General features: G+C 38.3%; 1 protein-coding gene across 5 annotated transcripts in view; it reads left to right on the forward strand.

Moving 5' to 3' along the window:
- DPYD (dihydropyrimidine dehydrogenase) overlaps positions 1 to 21323 on the forward strand; it is a 369002-nt gene that overhangs the window by 165161 nt on the left and 182518 nt on the right. For all 5 annotated transcript variants that reach the window (XM_075508301.1, XM_075508306.1, XM_075508302.1 and 2 more), the window contains 4 exons: positions 3803 to 3910; positions 7062 to 7231; positions 8966 to 9176; positions 19860 to 20044. In XM_075508301.1, coding sequence (XP_075364416.1) covers positions 3803 to 3910; positions 7062 to 7231; positions 8966 to 9176; positions 19860 to 20044 — 674 coding nt within the window. The remainder of the gene's footprint in view (positions 1 to 3802; positions 3911 to 7061; positions 7232 to 8965; positions 9177 to 19859; positions 20045 to 21323) is intronic.

Raw genomic sequence — 21323 nt, forward strand, 5'->3', positions numbered from 1 at the left:
AGGTTAAAGTCTGTGTTTTCCAAAGCCACTGTTATAGTGGCTAATGACTTTGGAAAGTATATGGTATGTCAGACATGGGAGAGACTGATGCTGAGGTGTAGCCCACTGGAGAAGGGGTTGTGGGGATCAAATGAAGGAGGGAGGGCTTCATACTAAGAGAGTGATGCTTACTGAGAGTTAGCTGGAGCATCTGGAGATGAAAGGCAGGATCTAGCAAACCAGAAGGTCAGGAATAGAGATGAATTGCTTTCTATGCTGTACCTGACCCAGATTGGGACTGTCTAGATTAGCTTTTGCAAAGCTGAACTAGATCTGTCATGCAAGCTGTTATTTTCATGATGTTTCTACTTTCACTATTCTTAGTAAATGCCATTTTCCACAGCCCATGAGGCTTCATTGTGTGGTTTGGATATCAGTTGCTTCAGAAGCTTGTTCCCTGGCATCAGCAGGTAAAGGGACGGAGGCTTCAGGAGGCCAGGGCTTTGGCTGCAGAAGGCGGGGCGGCCGGGCATAGCCCTCTGCTTGTGTATGGGTGTGCAGAGTCCATCGGAACACCACCAGTGGAATTGTCTTTCTAGGCTACCTCCTCTTGGTTGCCCTTCAGAAGAGTTGCTCTTCAGTGCAGGTGAAGGAAATAATTGTTATCACTAAATTTTGATATAGGTTATTTAAAGGCAGGAGGCCTAGAATAGTGAAAGATTGTTTCAGGACAAGAAATACCGAGTAATAAATAAAAAAAGCCTTTTAGATGCCTTGCAGGTGGATTTGGAGAGCAGGGAACTGACTAACATTGGCTTCAGCCTAAACCTAGAAAAACACAAAGACCTTGTGTTTTTCTAAGCGTTTTGTTTTGGGTGGCTCCTGGCTATTTTGTACTAGTGTGTGAATTCCCTTTTGCTAAAAGATCTCTCTGATTTATCTTCAAAGGTATTTCTTTTGGTTCATTATTTTGACCTAAATTGTGTCTTTCGTAGATGACTGGGGTTTTTTTTAAATTTTATTTCTTCTCTGAAATCGTTTGCTTGAAACTACATTTTCCCTCTACAGCTGTTTTCTTTGTCAAACGTTCTCTCTCCTGAGAGGCTGTTGACTATTTATCAATATTTGATCTGTCTGTAAAGCGTACTTCTGTGGGGTGGCTGTTTATTATGAAATGGTGTCTCTCTAAAGTGGATCTTATCAGTTCTTGATCTCTTTCTCTGTTTGTCTGCCTCTTTCTTAGCTAGCCTAGTGGCTTTAAGAAGTGCTCAGTCTCTCTATTTTAACAAAATTAAATGCAATCATTATAGTGGCAAATACTAAACAGCAAAAGGAGATACATCAGAATCCAGTACAACTTCCAGCAGATGCTTGGCAAAGAGCTTGAAACTGTGCCAGGTGTTTATAGGTATAAGAGAAAAATCTCCTGCATTTCCTTCAAATGTAAATATTGCAAAATTGCTTTTCATGGAGTTTTCAGCAAAATGAAAATAGTAAAATAAATAGCAGAAAATGCGATGTATACTGACTACCTCTTAGGCTTTTTTTTTGGTCATGTCAGCCAGGCTAAACATTATTGAATCCAATGCATTCTTAATCTAACTCCTTTGATTTCACTGACACTGAACTAGTGATGAACCTGAACCATGAACATTGCAACATTCCCTTAATTCTACTCTTTCTTCAGCCTATGGGAGCTAAATTACTGATGCTGTTAGAGGCAAAATCATTTTCATTAGGAGATGATAAAAGCGGCAAAAATAAGTGGGGGAAAAAAAATATTTGTGAGGGTTTCTCCTTGTTTTTGAATGGGGATAGACGTTGGGTAGAAAGGAAATTATCTTTAATGCAAGCTGCACATCTCACTAATGACAAGAGTGTTTCTCCCAAGAGTAAACTGAGGCCTCTTGAGCTGGTTTACAGATACCTCGATAGAAATAGCTGCATTACTCTGTCCTCTGCCTGTAGGGAGTCACTGAGAGCTTTTTCCAAGGTACTGTTCCTGCCATAGATGATTTTGCAATATATACATAGAGGAAAACTTAGGCAGTTTTAAAAAGAATTTCTTTAATGCATTTTACATATTGTACTTTCAATAGCACTAAGTATTTCTGGCAGCCTCTTAAGATATCCATTATTCATTCTTCATTAGCTGATATTCCAGTCTACCCAGGAAGTACAGCATTCAAAGGTCTTAAAGTTCAGTACGTGCTAGCGTTTACTAACCTTATTTTTCTCAATATCCAACTATAGATCAGCGATGTTTTGAAAGTCAGGTGTTCCGCAATTAAGTCATGATTTTTTTATAGATAGAGATCAAGAAAGTGCTCAATAACATGAGATTTTTGAAATGCAAAAATTTCAGGATTTTTTTATTTGCTTTTTGGCTTGTAAGCCTTTTGAATTCACTGAGACAATGTTTTCATTTTCTTCACTGAAACTGTTAAAACGAAAAATATACTTTTTTTTCTTCTTGTATTATAGTAACTTCATTCAGGGATCTAGAGGTTTAAGAAACTTCCCTCATATCAGGTGACTCATGAAAAAATCGTAAGCCTTCTTACGACTGAGTCCTGATCTTACGCTGTAATGAGACAGATTTTTGCTGCTTCAGTAATATAACAAGGCCCTAAACCTTCCCTACTTGGAACAGCACTCCTCAAAGTGCAATCCTGCTTTATTGTTGACACTAACATGGCAATACTGGGGTTTTCCAGAGCGGTATGTCTCAAAGAGGAGAAGGATTCATCTGCTGCCATCCATGCCTGAGAATGGAGGGAACACAGATTGCTTTGCGTGCTCCAATTCTGCCTGCTTGCTCTGAGGACTCCTCGGTTCTAGTGTGCTTTCTTAGAAAAATTGTTGACATTTACTCCATTTCAGTATGTAATTATTAATTAGCCTACTTCGGTAATATTATGGGGTTTTTAGATGTAAATATGAAAGTTGAGGCCCTGTTGAAAATACCCTGATAGATCATTGCATTTGCATGAAAAAAATGTTTTAACTTCTATGTCAGCTAGGCTGGTTTTTTGTGCTGTCCAATTGTTCACACAGCAACGAGAAGATATTCTTTGATAATTGGAAGATACTTTTTGCTGCTTTCTTTTAATTGAAAGGTATTTGTTGCTATTATTGGTTGTGAAGTGTATCCCTGTCTGTAGCCTATGGCTTCTGTATAAACGTGTGCTATTAATAACTATAAATAAATGTCAGCCAATAAGGACTTAGGGGTTTTGAGAAAACAATCAAGAATGGCAAAAAATGATGGCATACAAATACTCGCAGATAAGACAGATCTACAGCATTGCCATTTGTCCTCCTCTCCTCATCGGTTGAGCTGTTTATTATTGCCTCATTTGTATTATCTGCAGACTAGCTGTATTGAAAAATGCCTCAAAACAAAGGGAACAAAACCATTTCACAGCAGTAAGAGTTACATGCGTGTGCAGGTGAAGCAATACAAGAAAAGCTTACAAGAGTCTTCTCTTCCCCAGTAGCTTCCCTCCTTCTGCACCCTGTATATCCTGTTCTCTTTAACCCTTTCCTCTGCATTTGTTTTGGTATGCGTTATATGAATACACTGGTTATCCAACAACCTTATTTTCAAGTGCCAGTACTGTTAAAAGATCACCAGTTATGTAAGCTACAGACTACAAACATGAAGCTACAGTCATTTGTAATGTTCTTTTAGAAATGTCTGAGGGTTTGTAAAAGTGCTCGTATTGAGGACGTTTTTGAGAATGTGTATGTAATGTGAAATATATATTGGTCACTGAAATTTCCCTTGTAGTTCTGATATGCGTTAAAATATCTATTTTAGGTTTGCCAGAACCAAACAGAGACAGTATATTCCAAGGACTGAGAATGGATCAAGGATTCTACACATCTAAAGACTTCCTACCTTTGGTAGCAATGGCAAGTAAACCAGGTGTGTGATATTATGGGTTTTTTGCAATCATGTTCAGTAAGTCATTAGCAGTTACTGATATATCAAAATGGACAGCTGGTTACGCAGCAGCACATCCAATTACTAAGCACCTTCCAATGAATAGGTCTGGGGCAGCATTTTCTCTTGGTGAGTTGCAACCTCAGGAGTGTGGTCAGGAAAGTCAGTCCTAGAGACTGTAAAGCAAATAGTCATATATAAAAATCTAAGCACATGGCAAATCATTTCCCCTAATAAGTTATATTTGTTATTTTGAATTATATTCAAAAGATGTCATAAGCTTCTCATTTGTATAACTTATCTTGATATAAATAGTATATATAAGATGGTCTTGAAAAAATCTGATATTAAAGGTGTTGCCAACCCATATAAGCAGCTGCTTTGTATATTGTTGATAAATTATTTTACTTGATCCCAAGTCATGTGCTGCATGTTTTACAGACACATTTAAGGGAGCACTAGTTCCTTACCCAAAGAACTTACAGTCTAAGTCAGGACAACAGTAGTATGCCAGGTGTTAATAAGACAACACCCAGTTCATAGGCACCAAATGCAGTCTTGTTTTATGCTTTTACATCTTTGTTTTGATTACAGAGATGGCTATGTTTGCTCCCCAAGGAGTATAGCTGTTTTCAGTGGCCCTGAATGTGAAGTCATAAGCCCCAGATGGATGTATGAGATGGGGCTCCTGATTTCTACGCCACGTTCCCTCGTGGTCTAGATTCCCCAATGTGTTGATAAAAAAGAAATTCCATGTACAGTTTTCTGGGCATATACTTAGTACAGTATATGGTCTTGTACATATGACCCCATATTTGACCACACATAAACTTTTTTTTATCTACAAACTGATTTTCTTCTGAGCATTCAGAAATTTCTTTTAGCATCATATAGGGTTGCCTGCTTATTTAGTCGGCTTTCCGTAAACAATGTGTTAAAGAATATATCTTCTGTGGCAAATTATTCTACATATAAAAGTAAAGTTTATTACCCCATTTTATGCACAATATTTAGGAAGGGGAATTCTGCATCCCATCTGTCCCATCTCTCTGCTGTTTTGATCAAATGTTTATTTCTGTCTATTTTCTTAAGCTCAAAGTGAGCTCAAATGGGTTGGGAGAAAAGGGTGTTTTGTTGGGGTTTTTTTTTTTTTGAAGAAAGAGATATTTAAAAATGAAACAGATTGAGAATCTGTACTCCAAAACATTTGTAGATTAACAAAGGAAAAATAAATCCTGCAAAACCAATCCCCTCTTGTAATAATTTCACTAAAAATACTTTATAGAATTCTGTAGGGACACATAGCACTTGTGTGCTGTAAGTTGCCTGCCTGCGTGAGGGTCTATATAATGTGATCCGCATCTTTTAAAATGTTGCAAAGTAGCGCTCTTGATTTGCCAGCATATGTACTGATTTTTTTTTTATATTAAGTCTACAATGAAAAAAAGGATGAAGTTTGAAGAACTAAGCTTTTCTGACTGACAGTAATAGATAGCTCTTTCGTGTTGTCTGTTAATTAACATGGTCTCTTAATTTTCCTAGTGTCTGCCTGTAGCTGTAGCCACCTTTTGCTCTCTAAAGCATGGAATTTGAAAATAAAATACACACGTCCTATATCCTGCTCTATCTTCTTTTTTTACTATGACAGCTCTCTAAATAACAGACACAATAGACTTATTCACAGTAAAATACATACTCTGCCTGCTTATTCAGTTCTGAATACGGCTTGTTAATATACTTTCCTCCAAAAGGGGTTCCCCTTGCAAATACATAGATGTGAATTTACCTTGGGAGTGGCCTTGTTATCAAGAGCGAAGTGGGCTGCTGTGACTGATTCATTCTAGACTAGTCCCGTAATGGCACTCTGAGGTGCCATTCCCCTCCTGCACTTGTGCTTTTTCCACTGCTCAATGTACAATTTTTGTGAAGGATTAAGTTCGTTAAAAATAAACGAGAAAAGCTTAGAGACAATTTTAGAATGAGAAGCCTAGTAAGTAAATAGTAAATGCAATGCCATATACGTAGGGGGGGGAAACGATAGCATTTGCCATGCATTAAGCATTTTACAAATGGAGAGAGAATATGCGTATTAGGATGTTGTTTCTCACTCTGTTTATAGGTCTAAATTAAAAGCATTGTTTCCTTGAATGATATTTGTGTTTCTTTACAATTACACGTGAAAATCTGCTGCTACTATAGCAGGATACTCGAGTTACAGTGCAATGATTAAATGGCCAGCTTAGAGCCTCCTGACTGAAATGATCATGGGCTCACTGAGAATATAGCTTTATATTGTTTATGGTATTATTTTTTAAGTTGCAGTAATTTGCCTAGTCAACAGTTAGTTGTATTTAAACTTGCAATAAAGTGCAGTCTCATGCAAGGGACACAGACAGTTCAGTTTTACTCAAGTATTTCTTGTGTAATCCAATAATCAAATACAAGCTGTAGATGACGAACACATAATGTCGTCATTCTCTCCGTGTAACTTTTTGCAAATTGTTTGTAGAAAGCCACTGTAGATTAAACGTTTTCTCCCAGTGGAAGATCTGGGAATTACTGTAATAATAATATTCTTTCTGCCTCATGTTCAGCTGCCTTAGAGAATAGCCTCTGAGAACCACGTCATAGCCAGAGCAGTGTCAGTGCCTTGCAGAAAACTGACTGAGGGGACTAACTTTGAGAAACTGTTGCACAAAGCTATCAACAACTGGTTGTCTTTTGAAAAATACCAAGTATTATTCTTTGTAATCTGTTAAAAGGTGGTGGGTTTTTTTAACTGGGAGGATAATGAATCTGATAAGAGAAACTTACTTTTTGAATAAAAAGATCTCACAATGGTAATTTCAACCTGACAGGACCCACAATCCTACAAACATGTTGTCATTTGAATTCCTTCCAGATAGCAAGGTGCAGCTGCTTAGAGTACTGACTATGAAATTATGTATATGAGCATATCTTAAAAATGGGAATAAAACTGTCTTTCAGTGAAGCAGAATAATTTGATAGTGACACTCCATGCTTGGAAACTGTAAGATGCAATTTTACGCTGCTTTGGGTACAAGTACCTTTTGAGCTGTCACGCAGAAATGGTTTCTCTACTTGAAAATGGGGTTTTCCTTTCATCTTTCAGGGATGTGTGCCTGTCACTCTCCATTGCCATCAATACATGGAACTGTGATTGTACTCGGGGCAGGAGACACTGCTTTTGACTGTGCAACATCTGCTTTACGCTGTGGAGCTCGTCGTGTGTTTGTGGTCTTCAGAAAGGGATTCACTAATATCAGGGCTGTCCCAGAAGAGGTAAAATTGAATAACAGTATTTATGAGAAGGAATATTGGTTGTTATTTCTACAGGGCCTGAAAGTGTGCTATAAGTACTTAAAAGACATCTATTAAATGTCTTGTTTATAAAAATGCTCTTAAAATGTATAAATGTTTATTAAAGATCTGAGGCTCACTTTATGTAGTCTCAATATAAATATTTTTCCTCAGTTGTACCTGTTTCCTGTAAAGTCAGAGAGATGCATTTTCATACAGGGGGTAGAATTTCTTGTAACTTAGAAAATACAGTGAAATTTTTAATCTTGGAAGCACCCCAGAGATTAAACTGCCATTTGAGTATTGTAGGTGACTCTTCAGGTCATGGTTAGATTCTAGAATGATACCTTCTGGCTGCTGTCTAATGAATCTCAGTGATCCTGACGTTGCCTTGGAAGCCTATAAAATCTTGTAAGAAAATTACTTACAGTGATTTCAGTTTTGAATCACTGCCAATGGCAATAGAGCAATGTCATTCATCACAGATTTCAGCGTTCAATTTGATTTTTAGCTTGGCTTTGCACTTTGGCATTTATCAGGACATCTGCACGTTTTGAAACTGACTCTGCTTCCTCAATGTATCTGTACTACAGGAGGATTTTTTCAAGTCAGATTTTCTTATTTTGGTGGTCTTCTTTCATTATCATTTATTTGGTACATACCTTACACTTTTGCATACTTCAGGATATCAGGACATCTAATGCATCTTTATCATGAGATGTATGGTAGTTTTGTAGATCTGAGAGATCTTATAGAAGGGGAATGGAGGTACAAAAAAAGTAATAGATGGTCTCTTGATGCATAATTTACTTCTGTTTCTGTTGCACTTCATTTAAGAATTCTAGATACAGTGAGATCACTGAAACCGTTGCACAGACTGACTCGTGCTATTCAAGTTCTTACTAATCAAGAATCAGCTGTCACTCTGAACCAAAATCTTTGTTAGCAGCCTGGGTAAATTCCTAAAAGTTGTCAGTGTTTGTACTCGTCCAGTCATGCAGCGGCCTTGAAAAAAAGTAAAATAAAAGTAGCTTCAGCTAGTAACAACCATGCTAGCACGGTCGTTACTAAAAACAGATTAGTAATTACTAAAAACAGATTAGTAATATCCAACCTGACATCATCAGGTTGGATATTACATGTTCAAAAAAGTTTTGTTGTGTAAATGTAGACAATCAAACCCTGAAGACTTTGCTAAGACAAAATGCTGTTTGACTTCAGCAGTTTTACCACAGCAGAGATTCAGAAGATCTTAAATCTGGATTGTCACTCAGAAAACTGTTGTTTGCACATGGTAGTCAGCATTTAACAACATCTTAAAATCATAGTAAACACAAATCAGGGCATGTACTTAATACTAGGCCTCTTCTTAAAAGACTCAGTTAGTTACATAAGGTAACTCTTTTGCTCTCAAAGGAGTAATGCATTTACAAAGTAACAGGGAACAATAAGAAACTATATTGGAGAAATATTTGCATTGCAAATTTACCTAGTGCTACTGTCTAGAACTGCTTGGTTTAATAGCATGGGAGGCTCTCAAGTTGGTATTAAGATGACTGTCTGTATACCATACACAGGTGACTTCTACTACAGGAGAATGCATGGTAGCATCTTGAGTCAAAAAATGTTTTATGGTGGGTTTTTTTGGTTGTTTGGTTTTTTTTATAAAAACACAACAATGTTCAGGTTAAATATTTTATTGCTTCTACTCTACAGATGGAACTTGCAAAAGAAGAGAAGTGTGAATTTCTGCCTTTCCTCTCCCCTCGGAAAGTTGTACTTAGAGGTGGACAAATCGTTGCTATGGAGTTTGTTCGAACTGAACAAGACAATGATGGAAACTGGAAAGAAGATGAGGATCAGGTTGTCCGTCTGAAAGCTGATGTGGTGATCAGTGCCTTTGGCTCCGTTTTAAGCGACAATAAAGGTAACCCTGACTAATACATTCTGTAAATACTGATTTTTATTTTAGCTGCAACCGTTTCCTGTCCTTCGACAGTTTTGTGAGATGAGTCTTCTGGAGGTTACAGAGCTTGTGACTGCTGGTCCTCTTCACAGGAATTTCTTTGTCCTTTAAGTATACCTCTTAGAACAAAACTTGAGGGTCTAATAACGAAACAGCTTTCTGTATATCTCTGTATAGAGCAGAAACTCAGATTAGAGGTACAGTTGCTCAGTATATGTCTTGCTTTCCTCTCAATGCAGGTGGGATCTCAGAGAATACTCTTGAGGATTTCTTCTGGTCTCACTAATTAACTTTAGAGAAACTCATTATACTACAGCTTTAAACTGAACTGATCTGATCTCTGAAACCTTTTTTTTAGCTATTAAATTAAGCAAGAATTTAGACAGATTCATTATTCTGGTTCAGCTGGTCTGGGTATCGCTTATTTCTTGTGCATACGTAAGAGAACTGTGGTTCCTCTCATATATACAAGATTTGTTAAATCTACCTGCACTTGTGTCCTGGTTTTGGCTGGGATAGAGTTAATTTTCTTCCTAGTAGCTGGTATAGTGCTGTGTTTTGGATTTTAGTATGAAAATAATGTTGATAACACACTGATGTTTTGGTTGTTGCTAAGCAGTGTTTACACTGGTCAAGGACTTTTCAGCTTCCCATGCTCTGCCGGGCGCGCAAGAAGCTGGGAGGGGGCACAGCCAGGACAGTTGATCCAAACTGGCCAAAGGGCTATTCCATACCATATGGCGTCATGCTCAGTATAGAAACTGGGGGGAGTTGGCCGGGGGGCAGCGATCGCTGCTCAGGGACGGGCTGGGCATCGGTTGGCAGGTGGTGAGCAGTTGTATCGCTGGTTTTTTTTTTTCTCCTGGGTTTTGTTTCTCTCTCACTCTCTTGTTGTTTTCCTTACAATTTTTTTTGTACAAGTTTTACAATTTGTTGTTGTTGTTGTTCCAATTATTAAACTGTTCTTCTCTCAGCCCACGAGTTTTCTTACTTTTGCTCTTCTGATTCTCTCCCCCATCCCACTAAGGGGGGAGGGTGAGCGAGCGGCTGTGTGGTACTTAATTGCCGACTGGGGCTAAACCACAACAGCTTGTCTCATTATTTAGGTGCACTTTACAAGCTTTGGTCTTAAAAATTAACAATTACATAGTTCCATAGTAAAGATACAGAAACTGGGACATAGATGGCATTTCAGAGATTGAACGAATTGTCTGGATGTAGCAGAAAGAGAGCTGAAGAACATGAGTACAACTAAGAACACAGGAACTGAGCAGAGCTCAGACTGTTCTCTGACACTAGTTTAGATTTAAAGAGTTCAGACACATATATCAAATGTGCCTCGAAAGTAAAAAACACTGACTCAGCAGAAGACAGATTGATAAAATGAATAGATCTGCAGCCTGGAGACGCTCATCAAGGTTAGCAGGTTCTGAAAGCCTTAGTGATCAATGTGCCTACCTCTCCAGGGCACGGTCATGCCAGCCAATTACCCCATGACGTGTTGTCATGGTCCTTTGGGAATAAATGCTCTGACAGAGGACTTGGCAAGTGCCTCAGAGTGCACGTCACCAGAAAATTTGGTAATCAGATGCTGGTTCTGCCAGTGCAAATGGAATTTCAAAATTTCTTAGTGTAATGTGGTTTTGTGAACCTTGTCAATCAAGGAAAATCGTAAATCTAAAATAATCTAAGCAGAGTCTAGTAGCATTTGTGGATATACTTCAGGCACATAAAACGTATGACTTCTCACATCTGCATTTTCTGTGTATGCCTTATAGATAACACTGCTTTAAATGAAGTTAAAGAAATGAGTTTTCTGATAGTAAGATTTTCTAGAGTTATTGGTAAAATTATATAAAAAGTGTACTGACTGCACAGGAAGACAAAACATTAGTTAATGAAGATAAATTATAGGTCCCATTGAAGAATTTTAGAATATAGCCACCAGCAGAGTTGTCTGTGATCTGAATGAGCTACTCGGTGCTTCCTGTTCACCAGTCCAATTGTATATAAAGTTAAACCATCATACAGCCACGAGAAGAGTTTAAACTCTCTCCTACAGTAAAAAAAAAGGATCAACCTGGTTCCTTGAGGAACACGTGAAGTTAATTCCAGGAGCATTCCTATCTTGTGTGTGTTAGTATTGCTTTGGGATAGGCTCATGCCACCTGGGATGTTACCTAGACAGCAAGGGCCCTCAGCTACGTACAGTGCTAATTACTCGGGGCTGCCTCCTGCCCCGCGGTTGCCTCCTGCTCTAAAGGGCACAGGAGGTGCCGTTCACGTCTCTTTGAGAGGACAGACTCCCATTCCACTTGGAGATGTATTGCTGTGTAAAGAGTGGGGCATCTCTGTTGGTCATGTTTTAGGGCTCAGTCTAACCCCCAGGAAGCAGGGAGAAGATTAAGAGGGTTTTTTAATCTTTAAGAGATTCATGAGCTACTCCATTGGTGGACTTGACTTGACTGAGAATTTTGGAAAGTTTTGTTGTTGTTGTTTTTAAAACCCTCTGTTTAGGTTTTTTGGAAGGTTTTCTAGAACCTTCCAAAAAGTGGTAAATCAAATATTAGCCTATGCAATCAGTAGGTTTTGTTGTGATTCATAGACCCTATGATAAAGGAGTGATTCTGTTTTCTCCCACATTAAAAACTGCTTCAGCTAAAAGTTGAACTTACTGTGTTGCGTAGCCATAATACTGTGCCAGTCTTGTCTCTGCTAGTACGCGTTCACTGTCTAAATTACTTGTTGTGAGATTTTTAAATAGGAACATAAAATGGGAGGGGAACAAAGTCATGCAGTGAGCTGATCATGAAAGAAGAGTCATTTACCTTGGGGGTGAGCAATACACCTCAGTTTCACGCTGTATTTTTGGTGAAACTGCTATTAGAATAGCAATGAAATTAGAAGGAAAAATGCAAGGCATTTGTTTTGGATGTTGTGAAAGTGAAAAGAAACTAAGACTTGAGGGAATAAAGTGTTTATTTTGAGCATACCATTTCAGTTGCTTTTAAATCTTTATTTTTTTACTAAGCTGTCTTAATGAAAGTCAAATTTGCTTTTCACCATTGAGCTGGATTGCAACCAAATCTCCAGGCTACCTCAGCATACATAAGAAAAAGAAATGGAAAAAAAAAAAAAAGGAAAAAACCAAACACCACCAAAAGCATCTTATATTCTTAGCGGGTTTTTTTTAAAAAGGAAGTGCATTTTTTATTCAAGAGATGGAGCTCTTCAGGTATTCTCCATCAAAGGATGGTGATGAAAATACTGGAGGTACTCAAAAATGCACAATGCCATGAGCGAACTGATGTGACTTGGAACTTGACCTAACTTTGAAGAAGGGGATGGACTAGGTGACCTCCAGAGGGCCATTCTAGTCTGAATTATTCTATGACTGGATGACTCAGATGCAGATTGAATAAACGTGTTAATTGTTGCTCATAGAAAGAGCTTTATCAATTGACCTAATTCATAAGGCACCGCAGGGAACTGCAAATGCAGCATTGGTATGGGCTAAACTAGCAGGATATGTCCTATTTGTTATTAATATTGTTAAATGCTGATGCTACTGATGTAAGAATAATAAAATACTACGAAAACCAGAGGGATTAAAATCAGACTTAGCCCCAGTTCAGCAAAGTGTTCAGGGCAGCCTTGATGCTCATGTTTTAAAGTTTTGTTTAACAAGACATAAGCACGTGGGTGGACTGCTCTTCTGAGCAGAAATAGCTCATAAGTTAGAAAGCTTTTTCTAGTCTATTATTCCTCAATAAGATGTTTCTTGTTCTTGCACAGTAACTATTAAATTTGCAACTGAGATTCCATGTGCTCACAGTTGGTATTTAGTTTTTTTTGTTTTGTTAAAATGCTGATTGTGTTTTTAAGCAACAGTTCTAGTAAGTATTCATCCTCCCATTGGGAATCATATAAATGCATCATTAATTCAAAAAAATGGACTCCTAAGTCCGTTTTATGCTCAGGAAGTTGTTAATAGACCAAACAGGAGAGTTGCCTTCTAGACTATTTTAAGACCATTACCACTTTACTGACACCAGTAAAAAAAACCCGCAACAAATTGTTCAAATCAAACTATTGCAGATGGAGTAAGAAAAATGTTTTGCTTCTTGTTGAAAAAAAAAGAAGATTTTGCAAGCACAAGCTGCTTTTTTTTTTTTATTGCATAGCTTACCAAAGCTTTTAAGCCATCATAACTGACCCACATAAACGAAGAGTTGTGAGAGAATTTTGTACCTTTCCTCATGTTCCTGCTCTTTTGCTTGTTTGTTATTTTGGAGGTCTACGACACATTAGTGAATTACAGAAATACCTCTCTCACCATTCCAAAATGCGACTACTCAATATACACAAATGTAATTCTGTGTACTCCCTAGCACTACGTACAGCTTCAACATCCTACTTAACACAAGTCCAGTTGATTTTAAAGTCTAAACTTTGAATAACTGTTTTCTTATCTATTTTGTTCTGATAAGCAGAAGGGAACAATTTTTTGGGGCTGCAAAATTTTGCACCGGAACAAATGTCCTTGTTCTGATTTATTTTCCTGAATGTCAGAGGAGAACCATGGAGAAATTATGGAAAACAGTACACTTGTTCAAAACGCACTACAAAATGCAGTGCAGGCCAGGGTACTAAGGCAGGGTAGGGAACTGGCAACATCAGTTTCGTTCAGCACTCTGTTCAGCAGGCAGCGGTAAAGAGGAAGTATACCCATTTTCCAGAACACTGAATCTTAGCATGATAATATCTATTTTATTTTCCTGGAGAGACAAAAAAGGGGAATGCAAAAATACCCAGACTCCAAATACTTCCTTTGCAAAACTCCCCAGAAATAGTAGGCTATTTGTGAGGAAAAATATGTTTTATTAAATATTTGGTAGTAGCTAGCTATTGCATGGTAACTGAAGGGCAAAATTTAATTGCACATTTCTGGGAATCAGTCACAACTTTCAGATATTTTGCTTTTACTTTTAGTACAACTGTCATCTTGCTTGGAAACTGCAGCAGCAAACCCCAGAAGGCTTACTAGAGTATAACTACTGCCCCCCGCTATGGGTCAACATACAGCAAAGATAAATTTGCCCAAGTAGTTTACAATTTTATTATTTAACACTCCTATTTAATATTTATTTCTATAGATTGAGAAACATTTGCTAGGAAAAAAGGCAAAAAGCTTGCAGAGCTCTGAGCTCGTGAGTGAAAAAGATTTTAGTTTTCCTCTGTACAAATACAGAACTTCAAATAGTAGAGAAGCCAGAAAACTTGCAGGGAGTGTTGAGTTTCTTCATGCAGCCTGGTCAGACAGGTAGGTAACGTCAGCCTCAAAGCATTGAAGCCTTGACTGTCTAATGAAAGATTAGGAGGGAGGAAGAGAGGTGGCTGTGATGCCCCAGCTGGGACTGCCCATTGGGGTGACCTGGTGTCTCCCTAGTAGCACAGCATCTGCCTTGCACCCACAGAGCAGACTTTTAGTCAGCAGATTTAAAAAAAAAAAATGTTATATAAAACTGAAATTTATATAGATTCAAAAGATTCCTAGTGAAATAAGCAGGAGTTTTCCTGCTGGGTCATTTGGAATAGGAATTTTCTCCACAAATAGGTTTACTGAATGAGTTTGAGTGCAGCAGTTCCTCACCCTGAAATGATGACCAATTTCCAATATCCAAAAGTGGCTTCATGATGACTTCTAAAGCCCTGATAACTTAGAGCAGGAGTTCTGCTCTTCCACCCGATAAGCATCAGTACACATTTGTTTGCTGGTGACAGGCAGAAAACAAAGTCAGTACCACCTTGCAGCAGAAGCCCCTCCTAGCATGCCTGGACCCAGCTTTATCCAGTCTAACCACTTTTTAATTCTGGTTCAGTACGCTAGTGGGGCAGAGGCTGTGGGAAGCATGGTTGTGCCTTTCTTTGTTCGCTGGGCATTTAGACTGGGCAGTGTCAGCAGTTAATCAGTCTGTTGGTGTGTGTGACAGCTATAGTTTTATATTTGAGATTAAGAAAGTTACAGTATATTTGTATTTTTCTGAAGTAATGCTACTATTCACTGTAAAGGAAGTCTGTAAGATGGATATCAAAAATAACATTAATGAGCTACTAAAGCTAAAATTACAGGAACTTATGAAATTGGTTAAACATAAAAACCATTAAACTGTTTATTGAAGCTTCACAGATATACTGCAGCTAATGAGCATTTCTGCTATTTAAATAAGCCCAAATTGAACACACATTACATGGATACATAATTAGTCATGGCAGTCAAACACACACAGACTCACTTTTAAAGCTTTATTTGAGGAATCTTTTCCATTTGATTTGTTTTGTTAATGAAAATATTTTTTCTGTATTCACTTATATTTTAATATTGTTTTTGCAAGTGCTATAATTTGCTGCTGCTTTTCCATTTGTGTTTGTTTGCTCTGTGAATATAGCAAATTTGGAATATATATTCAGAACTGTCCTTTTGTTTGGTGTTATTTGTGTTAGCATCACTTGATAACATCAGAATAATTCAATTGTATGTTGTCGTTCATCCAGAAGGATCTTTTCAAATTATATATATCATTTCACCAGGATATGGAGGAGAAGGCAGCACAGCCACAGGCTTGTACTTCAAATTTTCAAGAGAAAAACTATGTTAGTTTTAAACTTCAAAGGGTATGAGGGTGCAGAGATTTAAAAGACACTCTTTTCTTTACCCCTGTCCCAAATCATGCACCAACAAAAACATTAGGTATCTCGTTTGCTTATTGTTCAGTGTCAAAACGGCAATGTAGAGAACTGAGAGTTGGGGTCACCTCCTTTCAAGATCAGGTTTGGCTCTTAGACTCTCTCTCACTCCTTGCAGGGGCAGAGAAGGGACTTCCCTTTGTGAAGACCAAAGTTCTCCCCTTCTTTCTGCAGGTGGTCTAGGAGGTGGTCCTTGCAGCCTCACAGTTGCCCCAGGTACCAGATCCAAATTGTGAGGACGTTAGGAACTCTTATATAAGATGCTTTTAAATCATGCCCTTATTTTTACTTAACCTAAATCTTGGAGATTACAAAAAAGACAGAAGGAAATAGCTGCTGGATACCATGTCAACCTTGCCACCAGGGAAATGTTCTTTCCCCATTTTGAAAATACTGATCAGGCAGACAAATCCCCAGTCCCTGGCGAGATGTTTCAGGCGAAGGTATGTTGGGCATTCTTTGCACTCAAAAAGCTTTTGGTATAATTATGTCCAGACAGCTATTTTAGCACAAAACAATCCAAAGATAGATTTGAGAAATGTAATAGATCCAGGATAACAGAGGTAATACCCTATTTTTCCACAAGATGAAATGAAATAAGTAGTCAGAACTTCCAGTTTTACATCATTTCTTCTGAAAAACTACATCTCCAATAGCACGTTGCCCTCTAACACCTTTACTGTCGTTCAGTTCTGTCTCGGCGAAACAAAAGTCATCTATTAAATCCCCAATACCAAATCCTGCAGCACCAACTTTTCCTCTGGGTTTTTTCCAAACATGTCTTTACAAGCCTGGATGTATTTAGCTTGTGAGAACTGTCTAGACCACATGCTGAGATGGTACCACTGCATGCAATAAGCTATCCTATATATGACAAATATAAGATGATCAAAAGCTTCCTTGAAGTACAGACAGTCTGAGACATAAAGTTAATGTATTGACTTATAAGCATTACTGAAGCATTCTTAATAAAACTGCTATCAGTCATTATCAGCACGTTCCTTTTTAAAAAAAAAGAAACAAAAAAAATCCCAAACCCAAATAAACAAACCAAAAAACTCATTTTCCAGACTGAAAAGTGTCTCAGTCCGAAGGTTGTGTTTGGTGTGACCTTTCAGTAATTTACATATTTTTAAAGAAAACCATTTCATAAGTTTTTGATTCTGTTGCTATGCAAATATTGGTTTTGCCAAGTTAAGCCACAAGTATATGTGGGGTGGGAGGGATTGTGCAAGCAATAGGTCTTGAAGGTAGATTAAATACTTCTGGTATGAAAACCTGCTACAGTGTTTCAGCTTAAAACTGTCTTCTGTCATTCTGGCTTCTGAAGCAGTTGCAAAAAAATACTTCAGATTTGAGTCCTCTGGATATTTGTGTATGCCAGGGGTGAGGAAGAGAGCGTAGGTGGGACAAGTAGGTGACAATGTTTGTGCCTTGCTTCCTATTTTATTATTTTGCCCCAGATTATAAACAGCCCCCACTTTGAAATACACTTCTAATATATGATATGGAGGTGAAGGGAGATACAGAGCCTGGGAAGAAAATTCCATCACAATGATGTGCAAGACGGAGGCAATACAGTGCCCCTGTGCTGGGGCAATACCGTGACTTTGCCCTCGTATTGGAGAAATATTCTTGTCTTAAACTGGCAGGTTTCTCTTTTACATATATGACAGCACAACTACATCAGTTTAATTGACCTTGGCAATCTGCATCTGCTAGTGGTATGTCCCTCAGGGACATTGCAATTTTAAGCTGCGTTTTATTGCAGAATCTTCAGTTCCTGTGGACAAAGCTATATAAAAACCCCTCATTTTGATATATGCCATCAACATTTGCTAAAAATATTTATTGAAAAAGTGATTCTCTTCATGAAGCTACTTTGAAGTGTCTTTGCGATTATAATAAAATAATTTAAAAATGCATGATAAAAATTATGTTAGTATAGAGCAAGACTATTTCTTTCTGAGCATTTATGTGTACTTAATGCCATTTGTATTATGCCATGCAGTATAAAAAATAATTTTTTTTATTTTCACAGCTACATTATTTTTAGGGACAATAATAGTTCATGTGCAGAATGCCTATATATGCTGTTTACTAACATGAAACACATTAAGATATCTTAATGCATGCTCTAAAAAACCATCAGAAATTGTAGTGAAAAAGACACAAAAGATATTGTCTTCATGTAAGCATTTCATTTTGGTCGTGTTTTTATGGTTTTATTCTTAATATACGTAACAAGTTTCAAAGTGAGCCTTACTTTCAGGATGTTCTGAGTTTAAATATTAAGTCAAGATGGTTTTGACTTTATTGAAATATATCTTTTTCAGAATTAAATTTCTTTAAAACCAACACACTTTGTCAAAGCTAAAGCTTTGATAGTATAACATTTCCTGGTGGGAAAATGTTCCATCTGAAAATTTTCAGTCAGGTTTAATAATGACCTGTCAAAAGGTAGCAGAGTATCATTTCTATTGTGAGGGTTAATAAATGTGGGAAGTAAATTCTGGAGACCTAATGAATTTCTAGAAATTGTATCATAAACATTCTTTTTGTGTTTTAAACCTCAAAAATCATATGCTGCATATTAAGTTGCACAAGAGACTATATGGTAGGTTATGCAGGAGAAAAGCATGTTGATATGGTAAGTGCAGTACAAAGCTATGGGTGAAGGGAAAGGGAGAAAATTTATTTTTCCTTTGTTAATATTGTTCATTAATAGGATTTTCAGGGAGTGACCAGAAGAACATTAGCACCAAATATTTCTTGAGCCTGCATCGAGTCACTTCTTGTACATTTGTCTTGTACGCAAGTCTGGCTTTGCAGGCACACAGGAACTGGTTACTTTTCTGATACTACCAAACCGCTCTTCTATATAATGCATGTTGTTCTTCTGTCTGAGTTCTGATAGTGATTACATACCTCCACTAGCTCAACAAAAACGTTCATGTATATAAAAGGCCAAGTGCAGGGTCCTATACCTGGGTCGGGGCAATCCTCGGTTTCAATACAGACTGGGGGATGATGTGATCGAGAGCAGCCCTACAGAAGAGGACTTGGGGGTACTGATGGACGAAAAGCTGGACATGAGCAAGCAATGTGTGCTTGCAGCCCAGAAGGCCAACCGTATCCTGGGCTGCATCAAAAGAAGCGTGGCCAGCAGGTCGAGGGAGGTGGTTCTGCCACTCTGCTCTGCTCTGGTGAGACCTCACCTGGAGCACTGCGTCCAGCTCTGGAGCCCTCAGCACAAGAAGGACATGGAGATGTTGGAGCGGGTCCAGAGGAGGGCCATGAAAATGACCCGAGGGCTGGAGCACCTCTCCTACGAGGACAGGCTGAGAGAGTTGGGGTTGTTCAGCCTGGAGAAGAGAAGGCTGCGGGGAGACCTTATAGCAGCCTTCCAGTGCTTAAAGGGGGCCTATAGGAAAGACGGGGACAGACTTTTTAGCAAGGCCTGTTGTGACAGGACAAGGAGCAATGGTTTTAAACGAAGGGAGGGCAGATTTAGACTGGATTTAAGAAAGAAATTTTTATAGTGAGGGTGGTGAGGCACTGGAACAGGTTGCCCAGAGAGGTAGTGGAGGCCCCATCCCTGGAAACATTCAAGGTCAGGTTGGACGGGGCTCTGAGCAACCTGGTGTAGTTAAAGATGTCCCTGCTCTTGCAGGGGGGTTGGGCTAGATGACCTGTAAAGGTCCCTTCCAATCCAAAGCATTCTATGATTCTATGATAAAAGGACTTTTCATTTCTACTGTAAATTTATGTTTAAGTAAGTGAAAGAACTAGGACTTGGAACCGTTTTTCTAATTGTTATCAGTGTATATTTGACAGATTTTAGCGATAGTTTTTTGTTTCTTCTATTAACATACTTGTCGTTCACTTTAATTACAGTCAGAGAGGCCATGGCACCTATCAAGTTTAACAGATGGGGTCTTCCTGAAGTAGATCCAGAAACTATGCAAACAAGTGAACCCTGGGTTTTTGCAGGGGGTGACATTGGTGGTCTTGCTAACACTACAGTGGAATCAGTAAATGATGGAAAACAAGCTTCCTGGTACATGCACAGATACATACAGGTGATGCTTTTAAAAGTATTTTTCTCTTTCCCATTTCTATCTGTTTTTAGATACTTCTGTTGTGATTGTTAAAATAATTTCATTGTGTTTTCGATTAAAAATACTTGGATCAAATACTTGAGTTTGGATAGTTGAACCCAACTTTCTTACATTATCTTAACACTAAAATCCAAGCAACGTTTTCTTGGCCCCAGCTCTGAATTCCACTCAAGGGTAGCAAGCCCTCCTGCACAATACACAGTGTGCAAGTAGAAGTCCTAAATGGGTAACTGTGGAAAAGAAGTGAGCCCATCAATATTAAAAAGTAAAATCTCTCGATAGTGTATAAAGTAAAAATTAAATACTGCCAGTGTTGTTACCTGGGGAAGACAATTTTAGTATTTTTGGAGTGCAAGCTAACAGTTTACAGAGCACTCAGATTATCTACACCTGAACCAAAGTTTGCTCTGATGAGGCTGATAAACTGGACACAAGAATGCACAGAGGAAAATAATGAGAAGGAGAATGTACCTGAGAAATGTGAGTTTAAGGGCTACAGACTTGAAAAACCTGGTAATTGCATGTTCCCTTTCGGTGCTCCTTGTGCGTCGCTGACTGAGCACCTCTGGCCTAATTTTTCTAGTAAAAGAAGGAGCACAAAGTCTAGAGGAGCTGCAGAGGAACCTGCAGAGACAGGAGACAGCCTGTGTGTGGAGAACCAGCTGACAAAGAGTGTGTTCATAGTGCAAGGAACTTTTTAGAAACATGATACATGATTCATTCTCCCACAAAAACAGATTTGAACAACTGAAGTTGGGACTGTTAACAGCTCGATGTCTTTCTCCCCCATCCATCTGCTCAAAGCCTCTCTGATTGCATGTTTGTGCAATTTCATGCTGTTGGGGTCTGATTTCACTTCCTAAAAATACTTCAACTGAAAGCTTGTTGTTAGTATCTGTGCATATTTTTTCTCACTTGTTCTAAAGCACTGTTTGTGTCCTGCCTTCTTAGACCCTATGAAAATGCTGAGTGTGAAACATCTTTAATCCCTGACCTGCTTGCTTAATTTCTCAGTGCACAGTGAATTTGGGGAACTGTGATAGAGGGAGATGGGGGTATCTCCTCTTTTTTGCCTGCTTCCTCTTTAACCTCTAGAAATACATGCATCACTTAAAAATCCTCCTTTATCGTGTTGCTTCCTCCTCAAAGCTTGCTTTTTTTCCCCCTCTGGAATGTATTGAATACTTTGGAAAAAATCTGAATAGTCATGGCTTGAGAATTAGAATTTTAAATCAAGCAG

Source organism: Mycteria americana, chromosome 7 (assembly GCF_035582795.1).
Source record: "Mycteria americana isolate JAX WOST 10 ecotype Jacksonville Zoo and Gardens chromosome 7, USCA_MyAme_1.0, whole genome shotgun sequence".
Lineage (NCBI taxonomy): Eukaryota > Metazoa > Chordata > Aves > Ciconiiformes > Ciconiidae > Mycteria > Mycteria americana.